Source organism: Mirounga leonina, unplaced genomic scaffold (assembly GCF_011800145.1).
Source record: "Mirounga leonina isolate KUSES-001 unplaced genomic scaffold, KU_Mleo_1.0 Mir_55, whole genome shotgun sequence".
Classification (NCBI taxonomy): Eukaryota; Metazoa; Chordata; class Mammalia; order Carnivora; family Phocidae; genus Mirounga; species Mirounga leonina.
The window spans coordinates 3,610,916-3,625,565 of NW_023270816.1; the positions used below are offsets into that span (position 1 = coordinate 3,610,916).

The following is a 14,650-nucleotide window of genomic DNA, read 5'->3' on the forward strand; positions in this document are numbered from 1 at the left end:
AGCCAGCCTTCCCATCCCCCACCTTGCTCCAGCCACACTGCCCTCTTTTCCATCAGGGTGCTGGTAAGTTCATTCCCTCCTCAGGGCCTAGTAGTGGCAGTGGCTCGTCCATCCGCTGGAATATTCTTCGCACCATGTCTTCCCCTGAGTTGCACCTTTTTGTTGTTCAAGTCCCAGGGCAAATACTATCTCAGAAGACTCCATCTAAAGTAGGTCCTTGTTCATTTCCCAGCACGCACAATTTTGTTTTTGCTAGAGCACTCAGCATACTAGTATGTGAATTTGTTTACCTGTTTATTTTCTTGCGCGCGCCGCCCCCCACCCCCGGAGTGTGCAGTCCTGGGGGGCACGGATTTTCTGGTCTGCTTTGATCATTGCTGCACCCCTGAACTCCTCTGCAGGAAGTCCTTAAATATTTGTGAAGCAAATGAATAAAGGTTAGTGAAGGTCAAAGGAAACAGGCCTTTATTGATGACTTTCTCATGCCCGGTGGTCCTTGGGTTATTTTCTTTTGCCTTTAGCCTTCCTGCCTTTAGGAGATAACTCTAAGGGGTTACTGATAAAGAAGCTGAGTTCAAAATGGGTGGTTGCCAGAGGGAGGAGGGGTAGGGGGATGGGCAAAATGGGTGAAGGGGAGTGGGAAGTACAAGCTTCCAGTTACGGAAGGAACGAGTCATGGGGATGAAAGGCACAGCATAGGGAATATGGTCAGTGGTATTGTAATAGCCTTGTACAGTGGTAGATGGCAACTGTGGCGAACCCAGCCGAAGGAATAGAGATACTGAATCACTATGTTGCACACTTGAAACTAAGGTAACATTGTGTATCAGTTATGCTTGAAAAAAGAAGCGACCTTCAGTGGTAACTGCTTATGAGCCTGGCTTTGCCTCAAGGCCAGCTCTGTTGGAACACACGAGCCTGTTTTTCAGGTTCCCAGCCGTGGCTGTCAGAACTAGGGGAGCATTCTGCCACCCTGCCTGAGTGCTGTTTTGTGTGCTTATGTCCCTTTGCTTCTTGGCAGGTAAATTTGATCAGTCCCCAGGCCTAGGTTCAGGAGAGTGCTTGGCTCCTTGCCTGCCAACAACCCCACTTTTGGGGCTCCTCCCTTACTGGACAGGGCTATAGGGGGAGGGGAGGGCTGCCTCTAGGCAGGGAGAGCCATGTTGCCTAGTGTTTTGTGTGTGTCCTTGTCCCGAGGCCCAGGGGAAGGGGGGCTCTGGGAAGAGCACTGCTACTTCTCTGAGCCAGCACTTTCTGCCGTCAAGGTGGTACTGCTTTGGGGAGATACACTCCTACACTTGCTTGGTCTCAGGGCTTAGCAACCCCCCCTCCCCTTCCCTCCCCCACAACTCCCGAGTGGGCTGAACCTAAGCAATTCATATTTAACTTCTCTTCAGCAATGCAGTTGAATTAATACAGTATCTTTGCATTTTGCAAGGAGCTTTTTAGTTACTTTCCTCATTTCCTGTCTTTAGCCTTGCTGAGGAAATGACCCCTGTTTTACAAAACGGACAAAACATTCTCCCCAGGAAGAGTGGAGAATTGAGAATAATTGTTTTGACAGAACTGACAAACCATTATTTTGTCCCAAGTATGCAGATTGACTCCTGAACAATTAACTCAGTATTTACTTTGCCAGAGGCTTGAACGGAGAGTGAGTTTTAATGCATGTTAAATGCTTGATGGAGTGGATCAAGCTAAAGTAAATTTTGCCCGAGTTTGAGTCAGATCGTTGATTTATCGCACAACTTCATCTTGTCAATTTTGGATCTGAACTGTAGCCGTAAAAGGTAAAACCAAGGAGAATTGTCTTTCATGCCATAACTCGTTTTTATATAACATAAAGTTAAAAATAGTCCTTTGGCTTTTCAGCATTCCAGTGTGATTGGAAGGGTTACTATCTTATATTCAACATGATTCTTGAGCAGTTACCTATGAGAGTTGATATTCTTACATTGTAGAATTTTTAAGTATTTTGATGGTGGTCAGTCTTGAGGCAGCTTCAGGGCGGATTGAACCAGAGTGAGGTGGTATTTAGTGGTTTCTGTCCTGGCTTCTATTCAACTTAACATAGCTTGACTTTAGTATTTTTGGGTAATGAAAGTATGTCTTCTAGGTTGTGGTAGTTTTAAGTAAATGTGGCTTGCATGTGAAACTAGGGGGAGAAGTTTAATTATTGGCAGATCAGTGACAGTGACAAATTGTTTTTCTTCCTTTCTAGTTATACATGGGAAGCTGTCGATACCAAAAATAACATGCTTTATAAGATCAGCATCTGTGGAAACGTGGATATTGCCCAGTGTGGGCCATCAAGTGCTGTTTGTATGCACGACTTGAAGGCGAGCAGCTATCATTCCGTGGGTAAGTAGAACTACCCTTAAATTGCTGGGTGTACAGGATCCCAATTTTGTATAAATGACTATAGCTATCTACACATGTGCTTATATATGCTTATAATATGTAATATACATTTTCTGTTTTATCGTGGTTAAAAGTAACAATTTACATGTGTCCAACATGAGATCAAATTAGGTTATTTCCATCTAGTGGAATAATTATCATGAAGAATCATGAAGAATTATGTACATTTGTACTTATTGATACAGAAGGCTGTTTTCTAGATGGCTCTGCTTTCTCATGTTTTTCTTAAACCCGGTCTTTGTGATCTACTTAAAAACGTGCAAATGAGGTGGCCAACTTACAGCTGTTCTATTTTGATGATTCATGCAGGGGGGCCACAGGTGGGCCTGTTGGTCACTGTTACTCAGGTTTTCAGAAAGAGTAAAGGGAATCTTCCTCTTGACTTTATTATAATATTTGACTACAGTATTTCTGGCTGATGAGAAAGTACAGTGTAATGGATGGATACCGGATGCAGACAAGCAAGTGTCACTAGGAGGATGATTTGTGAAGTTGGCATGGCTGGACAAAATTTGAGAATGACCTAGTTGGGTTGGCTTTGAAAGCCAGGCAGGAGAGTTTTTTCTGAGATGTAGGTAGTGGATCCATTATAGATTCTTTGTGACAGTAATGGGGGAGGTGATCTGGTAAAATGCATTTTTAGAAAGCTGGGCCCAATGGAATAGGAGAGGCTGGTTAAAGGAGAGGCCAGAGGTAACTAGCTGAGTTAAAAGCTAAGGTACACGTTGACTGTGATGTAAACTAGCAGTTTCCAGTCTCATTTTACTCCCAGACACACATGACACAGATACTTTTCCCAGAGCTCCACACTTCCAAAGGGAGAGAAAGGTGTGCTAGATGATAGATACTTTCTGGATTGTCCTGTTCTTCAACTCAAGAAAGCAAACTAGTTTGAATGAATGCGAATGACCTTACACTAGCAAAGAGATAATCTTGAATCAGATCTGATTTTGCCAGTTTGTATTACATAATAGAAATAACGGAATTTGTTACTATAAATTTGATTTCATAACTAAATAACAACTAAATTTGTTGTGCATTTATGTGCCAGGCATTATGTTTTTTAAGTAAAATATCTTTAGTTCATTCAACAACTTTTTGAAGTAGGTGACTTCTTTTTCCCTTATTTTTATAAATGGAGAAACTGAAGCACAAAATGGATACAGGAGCTTATCAGAGGTTGCATGATTATGGATTCAAATGTTGACAGGTGGACTCCAGAGCCTGGGTACTTATTCTGGGCTGTGTTGCTTTGTGAGTCATAGGGTCACATTGGACAGTTGCATAGCTAAAATGGGAACCATGATGGGAAATCCGAACTCCTGGCTGTGAGAGGACAACTGAGAAAGTAACTTATGAACGTGATAGAAAGGGAAAAATGTGAATTTTGAAAACAGCCACAAAAACTGGAGCTCCCGATAGATGAGAGGAACAGAAAAGCTAGTATAGTAGTAGATCAAAAATAAATGAGAACTTAAGTATAACCAAAAGTTGGAGTGTAATTTAGCTATTTGTCCATTAGGAAACCGCTTTAGACCTCTCCTTCGTATCCTATAACAGAAATTTCAGATCAGTTAAAATTAAAAGTAAAATGACAATAGAACATTGGGAAGAAACCTAGCAAAACAGAAAAATAATCTAGGGGAGGTAGGAGCTTCTCTCAATAAATGATAAGAAAGACAGACAATCCAAGGAAAAATGGCAAAGTCGGAAGACAGGCAGTTCACAAAAGAAGAAATCCCAGATGGTCAGTACAACTTCATTAGTAAGCCAGGTGTAAATGCAAATCAAAGCAATAATGAAATCTCATTTTTCTTCTATCAAATTGGCAGAAGTTTAAATGGTTGAATCATAGAGTGTTGGCAAGGAGCCTAGAAACGGGCACATGCCTGTATTGCTACAGGTAAGATGGTTTTCTGTAACTCTTTTGGGAAGGTAATTGTTGATGTGCTTTTTATGGTGCCCACAAAGGCTGCTTTTGTACTTAGAAATGAATATTAAGACCTCAACTTTGGTTTAAACAATACTACATTATTTTTGATTAAAAAAATCATAGATTAGTTCTTCTGTAGGCAAATGGTATTGTTCCATATGTAAATCTGGCAGAGTTTAGCAGTCATTTTTATGGGACCCATGAACAACCTAGTTGCAACCTAGTTGAACCATCTTTGCCACAATTTAAAATGATTTTTACATTTTACCTATTTGATTTCCTTTTAAAGTACTTCATATGTCTGATCTGACAATTAGAACTTAAGCACTAATAATTATAAATTCCACAGTTTAAGCTTATAATATAATAAGTCTGAAGTTCTCTTAGATGTTCTGATACTGTGTCACAAGTTTCAATCAGTTGCTCAGTTATTACAACCTGTGGATTGATTGGAGTCATAACGTTAAACATTGCCAGGATGTAAAAATATCGAATACGTTCACATTCCTCGTGCCATCCCAAATGGTAATTCTTTGGTCTTAATTTAATTAATCTTTCTGAGGGTTAAAAGCTATGTAGATCTGCTTCAGGAAGCCTGTTACCAGCCACAGAACTGAGGTAACATACCCACCAGGAAAGAGTGTTAATTGTGGTTACTTACTGCCAAAGCCTGGGATTCTGACCGGCTTCTTGTTGGTGACCTGGGTAGGACCCGTTGTGGTTACTGCATCAGGTGCCTTCATTTACTGTAAGGAAGCTGGCCCCTGACTTCAGATGACATTTGTATTGTTCAGTTCTTGTGTGCACTCAGAGAAACCTAGAACATCTCCAGGTTGGTCGCTGGATTGAATTTTGCATCTCTGACTCTTAAGATGTGAAAATCTCTTTTCCTCTTAAACCCTGTATTCTTTCCTTTTCTTAAAACCATATTTGGATATTTAAGATGATAATCTGGTTGAGTTTTAGATATGACTCATGTTTTGTCTTACTTACGGTCTCTCCTGATAGTCTGGCAATACCTGTTAAATTTTAAAGCCTGTATTCCCATAACCTACTTTTGTAAATCCTACCAGTAGAGGAATTAGCACTGTACCTAGATTTTGGTACAAGATGTGTTTTTTTGGTAGCATTGGTAACTGTGGCAAATATGCTGGCGCAACCTAACTGTATGGGGATGGTTCGGTAAATTTAGTATATTTTATTCTGATTTACTTGGTTAAGTCACATCTTAAAAGATATATATATATATGTATATATATGTATGTATATACATATATATATAAATTATATTTTGCAACAGCCAACACTTAGTATTCGTTTATTTATTTATAACAAATACGTGAATGAATCAGTCACTAAAACAGACAAAAATCCCTTTTCTTGTGGAGCTTACATACTAAGAGTGGAGTGGGGGATAGACAAACACAAACAGTGGCTAGGCACTAGACCGTGATGAGTGCTGTAAAAAAAGGAAGGAGAGTCGGGTGCTGGAGGTCTCAGGAGTGTGTGTTCAAGAATATTAAATGGGGGTGAGTATCGCTGAGAAAGTGACATCTAAGCAAAGATTTGGAGCTGAAGGAGTGAGGTGGCTCAGGGAACAACCGGTGCGGGGCACAAGGGGGAGTATCTGAGGGGGGAGGGTACTGGTGGTAGCAAGAATAGAAATCTCTCTTAAAGAGTGTTCATATAAAGAGGAGCGGAAAAATGAGGCAGAAGCTGGGGGGAAACTGGGTAGAGAGGATTCTTTCTTCACTTGGTGAGAGAACATGTGAATAGTACACGTTGAAGGACATGACACAGTAAAGCGGGGAAAGGAAAGTGGGTAACGAGGGGAGCCTTGCCGGAGCGCATTGGTGACTAGCACGGGGAGGGTTGTCTGCCTGCCTGACAGGCTCTGAGCGATGTGCTGGGGAGGCCCGGTGGCCGCGCGGTGGGCCCTGAGGCCGCCTGCGAAGTCGGGATCGCCAGGGCTTGGGGCCTCAGCGAGGCCGAGTTGCGAGCTCGGCTGGGCTCGGCCGGGGACGCCGAGGGTTGCAGGCGAGGCCTGGTAGGCCTGGAGCGCGGCCTGGCCTGGCGGGCTCGGGTGAGCGCGGCCTGGCGCGCAGGGTCTGCAGGACCCGGCGCGGCCTGGCCTGTAGAGCGTGGCCTGGTCTGGCGGGTGCGGGCGAGCGCGGCCTGGCGGGCCTGGCGCGCAGGGTCTGCAGGACCCGGCGCGGCCTGGCCTGTAGAGCGTGGCCTGGTCTGGCGGGTACGGGCGAGCGCGGCCTGGCGGGCACCCTGGCGCGCAGGGTCGGGAGGACCGGGCGCGGCCTGGCCTGTAGAACGTGGCCTGGTCTGGCGGGTCCGGGTGAGCGCGGCCTGGTCTGGCGGGCCCGGGCGAGCGCGGCCTGGAGGGCCCGGCCTGGAGAGCGCTGTCTGGCGGGCCCAGCGCGTGGTCTGGCGGACCCGGCGCGGTCTGACGGACCTGGCCTGGAGACCGAGGTCTGGCAGACTCGCCACGGCCTGGCGGGCCCGGCAGGCGCGGTTTGGTCTGGCGGGCCCAGGCGAGCGCGGCCTGGTCTGGCGGGCCCGGCCTGGAGACCGCGGTCTGGCGGGCCTGGCGGGCCTGGCGCGCGCAGCCTGGTCTGCAGGACCCGGCCTGGAGAGCGCGGCCTGGAGGACCCGGCGCGGTCTAGTCTGGTGGGGCCTCGCCAGCGCGGTCTGGTCTGGTGGGCCCGGGCGAGCTCGGCCTGGTCTGGCGGACCTGGCCTGGAGAGCGCGGTCTGGAGGACCCGGCGCGGTCTGGCGGGCCCTGGTGAGCGTGGCCTGGCGGGCCTGGTACGCAGGGTCTGTAGGACCCGGCGCGGCCTGGCCTGGAGAGCGCGGCCTGGTCTGGCGGACCCGGCCTGGAGAGCGCCGTCTGGTGGGCCTGGCGCGCGTGGCCTGGCTTGGAGGACCCGGCCTGGAGACCGTGGTCTGGAGGACCTGGCGCGCGTGGCCCGGCGCGGTCCGGAGGACCCGGCGCGATCTGGCGGGCCCGGTGAGCGCGGCCTGGTCTGGCGGGCCCAGCGAGCGCGGCCTGGTCTGGCGGACCCGGCTTGGAGAGCGCGGTCTGGAGGACCTGGCGCGCGCGGTCTGGCGGGCCTGGCGCGGTCCGGCGGGCCCAGCGCGCGGTCTGGAGGACCCAGCGCGCGGTCTGGCGGGCCCAGCGCGGTCTGGCGGACCCGGCCTGGAGAGCGCGGTCTGGAGGACCCGGCGCGGCCTGGCGGGCCTGGGCGAGCGCGGCCTGGTCTGGCGGGCCCGGCCTGGAGACCGCGGTCTGGCGGGCCTGGCGCGCGCAGCCTGGTCTGGAGGACCCGGCCTGGAGAGCGCGGCCTGGAGGACCCTGCGCGGTCTGGTCTGGTGGGGCCCCGCCAGTGCGGTCTGGTCTGGCGGACCCGGCCTGGAGAGCGTGGTCTGGCGGGCCCGGCGCGCGGTCTGGAGGACCCGGCGCGGTCTGGCGGGCCCGGCGAGCGCGGCCCAGCCCATTTGGCGCCGTCCTCAGGAGCTGGCCGTGGGCCTGGCGTGCTGGCCGCGGCCCCGCAGTCCTCACCCGGCTCTCGTCCGGGGAGGACGGCCAGGCTGGCCGGTTGCCGCGGTTGTCTGCCGCGGTTCGCTGCGGCCTCTCCCCGAGTGCCCCGGTTGGCAGCCGGTCCCGGCCACCGGGCGGAGCGGACAGAGGAAGAAGGCGAGGTGGACAGGCGGGTGCGATGCTGATGGGGGCCTGGCGCTTAGGAATGCCGGTGCCCCGTGCCGCGGCGGCAAAAGGTTGGCTGGATCCCTCCCAGCCCGAGGCCAGGGCCCTCCGCGTTTCCTTTTCAAGGCGGGCCCAGCTGTTATGAGGAGCCCCCGGGAGCTCTGGGCACAGGGCCGGAAGGGGCCGCTGTGTGGGGGGACAGGAGGCGTGGGGGAGGGTCTTGAAGGTGGGGGGTTGCGGCCTGTGAGCGCCCCCTTCTGGCCGCAGCGCGTGCCGCTTCCTGCCGTCCTCGCCCGCCCTCCGTGTCTCCTGGAGCGCCGCGCTGCAGGGGCGCGTTGAAGCCCCGCCCCGTCTCCCGGCGCTAGACACACCTACCGTGGGCGGGGCTACGGGCGCTGTCCACGGGGCGCTGTCCTCGGTCCCGGAGACTGCAGGGATTCTGTGCTTTCGGCCGAGAAAAAAGACTTTTGGACAGATCTCGGGAGTTTCAGGGAGAGAGCGATTCAGGCAGACCTTTGCACAAAGGCAGGCGGGCAGTCAGGAGAAAGAACCAATGGACTCTGAGCCTGGTGCTGTGGGGGCAGCTCTGAAACCCATTATCCCCTCTCCACTGGCATCTTAATTTTTACTCTCCTCCTCCTCTTCCTCCTCTGTTTCTTTTTAAAACGAAGATCTCAGGTGTTTGTATCGAATTGGACCAGTTACAATCCTGAGTTCATGATACACAGTCATAACTAATCCGTAGACTAACCATTTTCTGTTCTTTCTTTTTTTTAAGATTATTTATTTGAGAGATAGAATGAGAGAGAGAGAGAGCATGAGAGGGGGGAGGATCAGAGGGAGAAGCAGACTCCCCACTCAGCAGGGAGCCCGAGGCGGGACTCGATCCCTGTGACTCCAGGATCATGACCTGAGCCAAGGCAGACGCTTAACCAAGGAGCCACTCAGGCGCCCCTTTTTCGTTCTTTAATTATCTGTTTTGGATAATGTGATGAGCCCCATCCCTAACAAAATCTTGTAACCTGAGAATAACCACTGTCTGTGTGTTTTCTCCATCTTCTTGTCTCCCTTCAGTGGGAGTAATAATTAGCCTGTATTTAAAATTTTCTTCCCTTTCTTTGTCTCTCTCTTTCTCAAAAGTCTCTGTATGTGTGTGATATTTTTATCTTTATAGAAAGTGTGTATTATGCTATGTGTAATTTTCTGGGACTTAAAGTGGTAACAACAATATTATGTTGCTAAAGATTGGCCATCTTGTTATCTTTCACTGTGGTTTGTTCCAAGGAACTCTTATATAATATTGTGTGGCTCTCCCAAGGTAAGTTATTCACTGTTCTACTGATGGGCATTCGGGTTGTTTCCAGATTTTGCTTATGTTTCATGTGTTTCACGTGCATGGGTTTCTTTTGTGTAGATACCTAAGAGTTGAATATGTAGCTCATGGGGTACATGAATGTTCAATTTCAGGACCTAATGCCATGCTGAAGCAACAAAGGAGAGCTAGGCCATTTCTTCTCCAACGCTTGGTATTTGACTTTTGTCAGTGGAATGGTTCTAATTGGTATGCCATGTGGTTTCAGTATGCAATTCCTTGATGACCAGTGGTGTTGAACATCTATCTCTTCATATATTTACTGACATATTTTTCTTCCCTTTGATGGATCTTATCCATTTTATGTTGGGTTATCTATTGCATGTGACCCATTCTACGTCTCTAGAAGCCTTAGAGTTTTCTCTTTGTCTTTAATATTAAAATTCATCGAGACATGACTAGGTGTGGGTTTTCCCTTATCTCTTCTTTTTGTGTTCTTTCAGGTAGAGGTTATTTTGTTTCACTTTCTAGGATTATAGAAAAAAAAGTTTTTTATTCTTTTGTTGTGTGTGAGTATATATATTCTTGATGCCAGTTCTTTGCCAGGTCTGTGTATCTCCCAGTTTATAACTAGTTTGTGTTCTTTAAGCTATTTTCTTTAAGCTATTTATGAATGTAAACTTTTAAATGTAAGAAGTCAAATATATTAATATTTCGGAGTTAATGCTTTTGAGTCTTAAATAGTTTTCTATATTAAGATCTGAACGACAACTATATTTTCTACTAAGAGTTCAAAAGTTTGATGTTTGTCTTTAATTATTTTAGAGTTGATTTTCGTATACAGTGGTAGGTTAGAGATCCAATTTTTATCTTTTTTCCCATATGGATGGTCATTTTGTTTTTAGCTCCCTTTATTGAATAGTCTGTTCTTTGCCCATTGATCTATTATTCTGTCATATATCAAGGTTTGATTCATACATATCTCTCTCTGCTCTCTGTTCTAATCTGCTTGTCAGTTTATCTGTTCCTATACCAACTTATCACCATATTGGTATGGTATAGACATTTTATTCTGGATTATTACGGTGACATACCAGGCAAACTGAGATGTAATCACCCCACTTGTGGGCCATTCTAAAGAATTTTGATTTTATAGCACGTAAGATGGGAAATTATTGAAGGACTTGAGCAGTTGAGTTATATGTTCTGATTTTTATTTTTGAAGATCACATTGGTCAAGGTAGATGGGGAAGGGGGGATGGTGAGGTACAAGAGTGGAGGCAAGGGGACCAATCCTACGCTATTGCCAGAGTGTAGGTGAGAGATGGTAGTGGTCTTAGCAGCAGTAGTAGAGGTGGTGAGATGTGGACGGATTTGAGATGGAGGTAGAACCATTAGATCTTTCTGATTTCTTGAATGTGCTAGATGAGAAAAAGATAAAATTCAAATGTATTGTGTTTGGGGCTTGAACAGCAGCTGGGTGGATGGAGATGCCATTACTCAGATGGAGAATTCTGGGGAAGGGACAGTTTGTAAGTTTATGAGCCTTCAGATGAATTATAGTATGACTTTTAATTTGCTTATGCTTGGAAATGGCTTTATGGTTATGCATGTTTTATGGCTTGTTCATGCTCTTTCCTTTCCAAATAGGTGATTCTTCTTCAAAAACTGCAACCAGATCTCTTCTGGAATTCAGCACAACAGAGAGCTGTAAGCAAAGCCCAAATCACAAAATCCAGAGTAGCATTACCTTCTTATGTGGGAAAACCTTGGTGAGTCCACACAGAGTCACTTTGTAATGTTCCTTTTGTTAAAAATGTTTGCCCGTTAGGCATTCTTGCTGTAGTATTTTTCCAGGAAGAATAAGTGAGCAAAATTAAAAACACAAACAGAACCATCAAACCACCAACCAAAACACCATCACCATTAAGAGCCAATATGTAAACAAACCCTAGCCCATAGTTACAACTTTTAAGTGAAACTTGACCTACATCCTGTATAAAACTACAATTCAAGGTGATTAGTGTGTTTAAACTCAAAACACTGTTGAGTGTTTACATTGTAAGCATAAATTTTTTTCTTTCTAAAACTTCTTTTCCTAGCGTTTTATCTTGGTAGTTTTTAGAGCAATGCATTTATTTTTTTAAAAACTGTTTTTGTTTCCTCACTTACATTAAATTGGAGAGACTAGCATCTGTCTAGGAGAAGTCTTGGCCAATAGGTAATGGCCATTAATCATACTTTTTTTGAGTGTAACTAGTATTGCAAGGGGACATTATTTAAAGCATGATGTTTGTTCTTACTCTTGCATATTACATGTGAGTTGTTGGTTTTAATCTCTGGTATATAGAAAGGGACTTTCAGTAAATAATTGCTAGCTTTTAGGAGAAGCAATTTATGTACAGATCTTACGAAAGTTCTCTAATCAGAGTAAGAACCCATGTGTTTAGAAAAATAAGGTTGAGCGAACTCATGTGGGCTACCAGATTGCTTTAAAGTATCATTTTAGAATTTGGTGCTATGACTGTTGCATCTTCAGGCCCATAATGTCTCCCCTGAAGAACTTTAAAAATAGAACTTAACATTGTTAATTTTGGACCAGCCTGTCAGATGCACTCTTGTCTATGTTGAAACCTTAGAAAAAGATCTGTTTGCAGTGGCATGAAATATGGAGGTCTGTGTTACAGAATAAGCTAGCTGCTGCTTTAATTTTAACTGATTTCTTTCAAGAATTCTGTGTTCATCATATGAGAACCAGAATTGCAAAGAACTCCCTAGATTTGCACATGGGAGTGTAGAGGTAAATTCGGTGTCACATATCACCCAGCAGTGCTGTGGTTGACCATTTTGGAGTCGACCCTGGTTGCAGTCTGTGTGGAGGGGCTGCCCTTGAGTGTGGGGGTGTCTAAAGCGAGGCTGGTGTGTGAACTCGGTCGGGTCCAGATGGGCCTCCGTCCTCAGCTTACAGGAAGTATGAGGTCACATTTTCTGGCTTTGATTTTGTTGGCATTTGGTTAAGAGAACATTTGGAGTTTGAGAGTGGAAGGGCTCTGAGGATTGCCTCCCATGAGTTTACTGTGCTTGCATAGTTGGTGCAGTAGAACAGTTTTGGACCAGTTATACCAAAATTCCAACGTGATTTCACGAAGCTTTTGTCTCATAATTTCTGGGTTTGGGAACTTCTCAACGACCTTGATTAGCTAAAACAGTTGTGTCCTCCCTCCTTCCCCTTCTCGCTGCTTTTAAAATTTTCATTAGCCTTTACTGTTTCTAACTTTAAGGGGGGGGGAACCCCGTATGATATGCAGTATGGTAACTTATTTTTACTCTTTTTTAAAAATAGGGAACTCCTGAATTTGTAACTGCAACAGGCTGTGTGCATTACTTCGAGTGGAGGACTAGTGCTGCCTGCAAGAAAGACACGTTTAAAGCCAATAAAGAGGTAACAAGGGGACCCAAGGTCATGTGCTTACGAAGGACATTCTGGGACCTTTAAGATTTGAAATATTGGCACAAGCCTTTTGGGGTAAAAATCTTTTTTAGTTTTCAAATGCCATTTGAGCAGAGATGCCATGTGATTTAATTGTTAAAATGATGCTGGGTGGTTTTATTTTTAGGACAGGGCATTTAAAATATCCCAGGATGTCATTAGAAGTAGATTGGCTCCCCCTCTACTCAGTTAGGTAGTTAGTTCGTTCTTGGTTTCTAGTACTATGCAACTCAGTGACTGACATGGGTGAGCTGGTGTTTGGATTATTCACTCTCCCTCCTGGCGCCCATCTCCTCAGCCTTGGTGTGGCTTCTGGATGCTGTGAGTCCAGGCCAGGTGTCCCTAGCTGTTCAGTTCTTTGCCAGTTCCCCTAGGTAGAGACTAGATGGCTGTTGTCGTTCCTTCCGCTCTTTCTCTGGTGTTTGGTCAAGTCATCCTTGGTGATTCGTGAAGCGTCCTCTCCCCGAGCGCAGAGACTGTTAGCTTGGCTTGGCTGTGTGGCTCTCCCCCCCGCCGCTCCTCCCCTCCAGGTCTGAAAGTGGTTTTATTACCTTAAAACAACCTCCACCAGAATCCACTCAACAAGCATTATACACCCCCCCCCCCCCCCCGGTCTGAAAGTGGTTTTCTGTGCTTGTCTAGGTGACAGGCTTCACCGGTTGATTATTTTCACATCTCTCCATTAAGTTTTATGTTCTGAAGGGTTGAGTTCAAAGACTCTCTTAGGCTCTAGGAACTGAAAATGGGAGTAATCGATTATTTTCACTGATGGCCCAATGCAATGTCATTCAAGAAGGGCAAAAAGAGAGGAGTTTGTTTTTAAAAAATAAAGCCAAATGAAGCTATAAATAATAAATGATCAGTGGTTTTTCAAATATGGCAGTCTTTAAAAGAAAAGACAGTCTGGTAATGGAAGTGAAAGAGGCAAAATGTTGCCTCCTGGAAAAGAGCATAAGGGACACTCCGTGAGAAAAAAATTTCAAGTGTGGAAAGAGTCAAGGCCTAATACAGTGACACTGACCTTGAGGTCACGGTGTCAAATTTAAACCTTGAATTTTAATGCTTCAGTTAACCTGTGTGCCAGCACACGGTTCGTGGCAGGAAAAGCATCTGAGAACCACAGAGGGATGTGCCTCCTCCTCTCCTGTGGGACCTCAGAGCTGTCTGGGCCCCACAGAAGTCCTCCTGGGCTCTGGTTCTCCAGCTCAACAGTGATACCCATTTTTCCTGTTTTGACGAGTGTCTTCTTGCCTTGCTTTTCTGAACTGACTGTCATGTCTCCCAGTACCTGGGGAAAAATTGCTTTGCAAGATAGATACATAAATAGTTACTTGTTTTCTATTTTCTTTGTGTTGGAGGTCAGAAATCACAGACTATAGCCCCTGGGCCAAAGCCCGGCCCCGGCCTGTGTTTGTACAGCCCCAGAACGAAGAACAGTTTTTACATTTGTACAGGATTGTGAAAAAAGCAAAGAAGAACAAGACAGACCTGTGTGACTCACAGAGCCTAAACTATTTACTTTGTTTGCCCTTTATAGGAAAGTGAGGGGGCCCCTTGTTCTAAATCAGTTTTTGATGTTTGAGGGGAGAAGTATAGTCCATGTTTTTTCTCAAAACAGTGACATTTAATTTCTCTTAGAAGCTGATCTAAAAATGGATGAGAAATGTGCACTTTGTCCTCAGTGAGCCTCTCTTTAGGTCTAGTTGGCAGCCGGGGCTTTATTCATTCAGTTTTCATTTATGGGGGGCCTGTCGTGGGCCAAGAAGTAGGAATTTCATT

At 46.3% G+C, this 14,650-nt stretch overlaps 1 protein-coding gene across 1 annotated transcript in view; it reads left to right on the top strand.

Moving 5' to 3' along the window:
- LOC118001960 (cation-independent mannose-6-phosphate receptor) overlaps window positions 1-14,650 on the top strand; it is a 97,643-nt gene that overhangs the window by 16,775 nt on the left and 66,218 nt on the right. Inside the window, exons 2-4 of the mRNA XM_034992156.1 lie at window positions 2,222-2,361; window positions 11,032-11,153; window positions 12,725-12,823. Of these exons, the coding sequence (XP_034848047.1) occupies window positions 2,222-2,361; window positions 11,032-11,153; window positions 12,725-12,823 (361 nt within the window). The remainder of the gene's footprint in view (window positions 1-2,221; window positions 2,362-11,031; window positions 11,154-12,724; window positions 12,824-14,650) is intronic.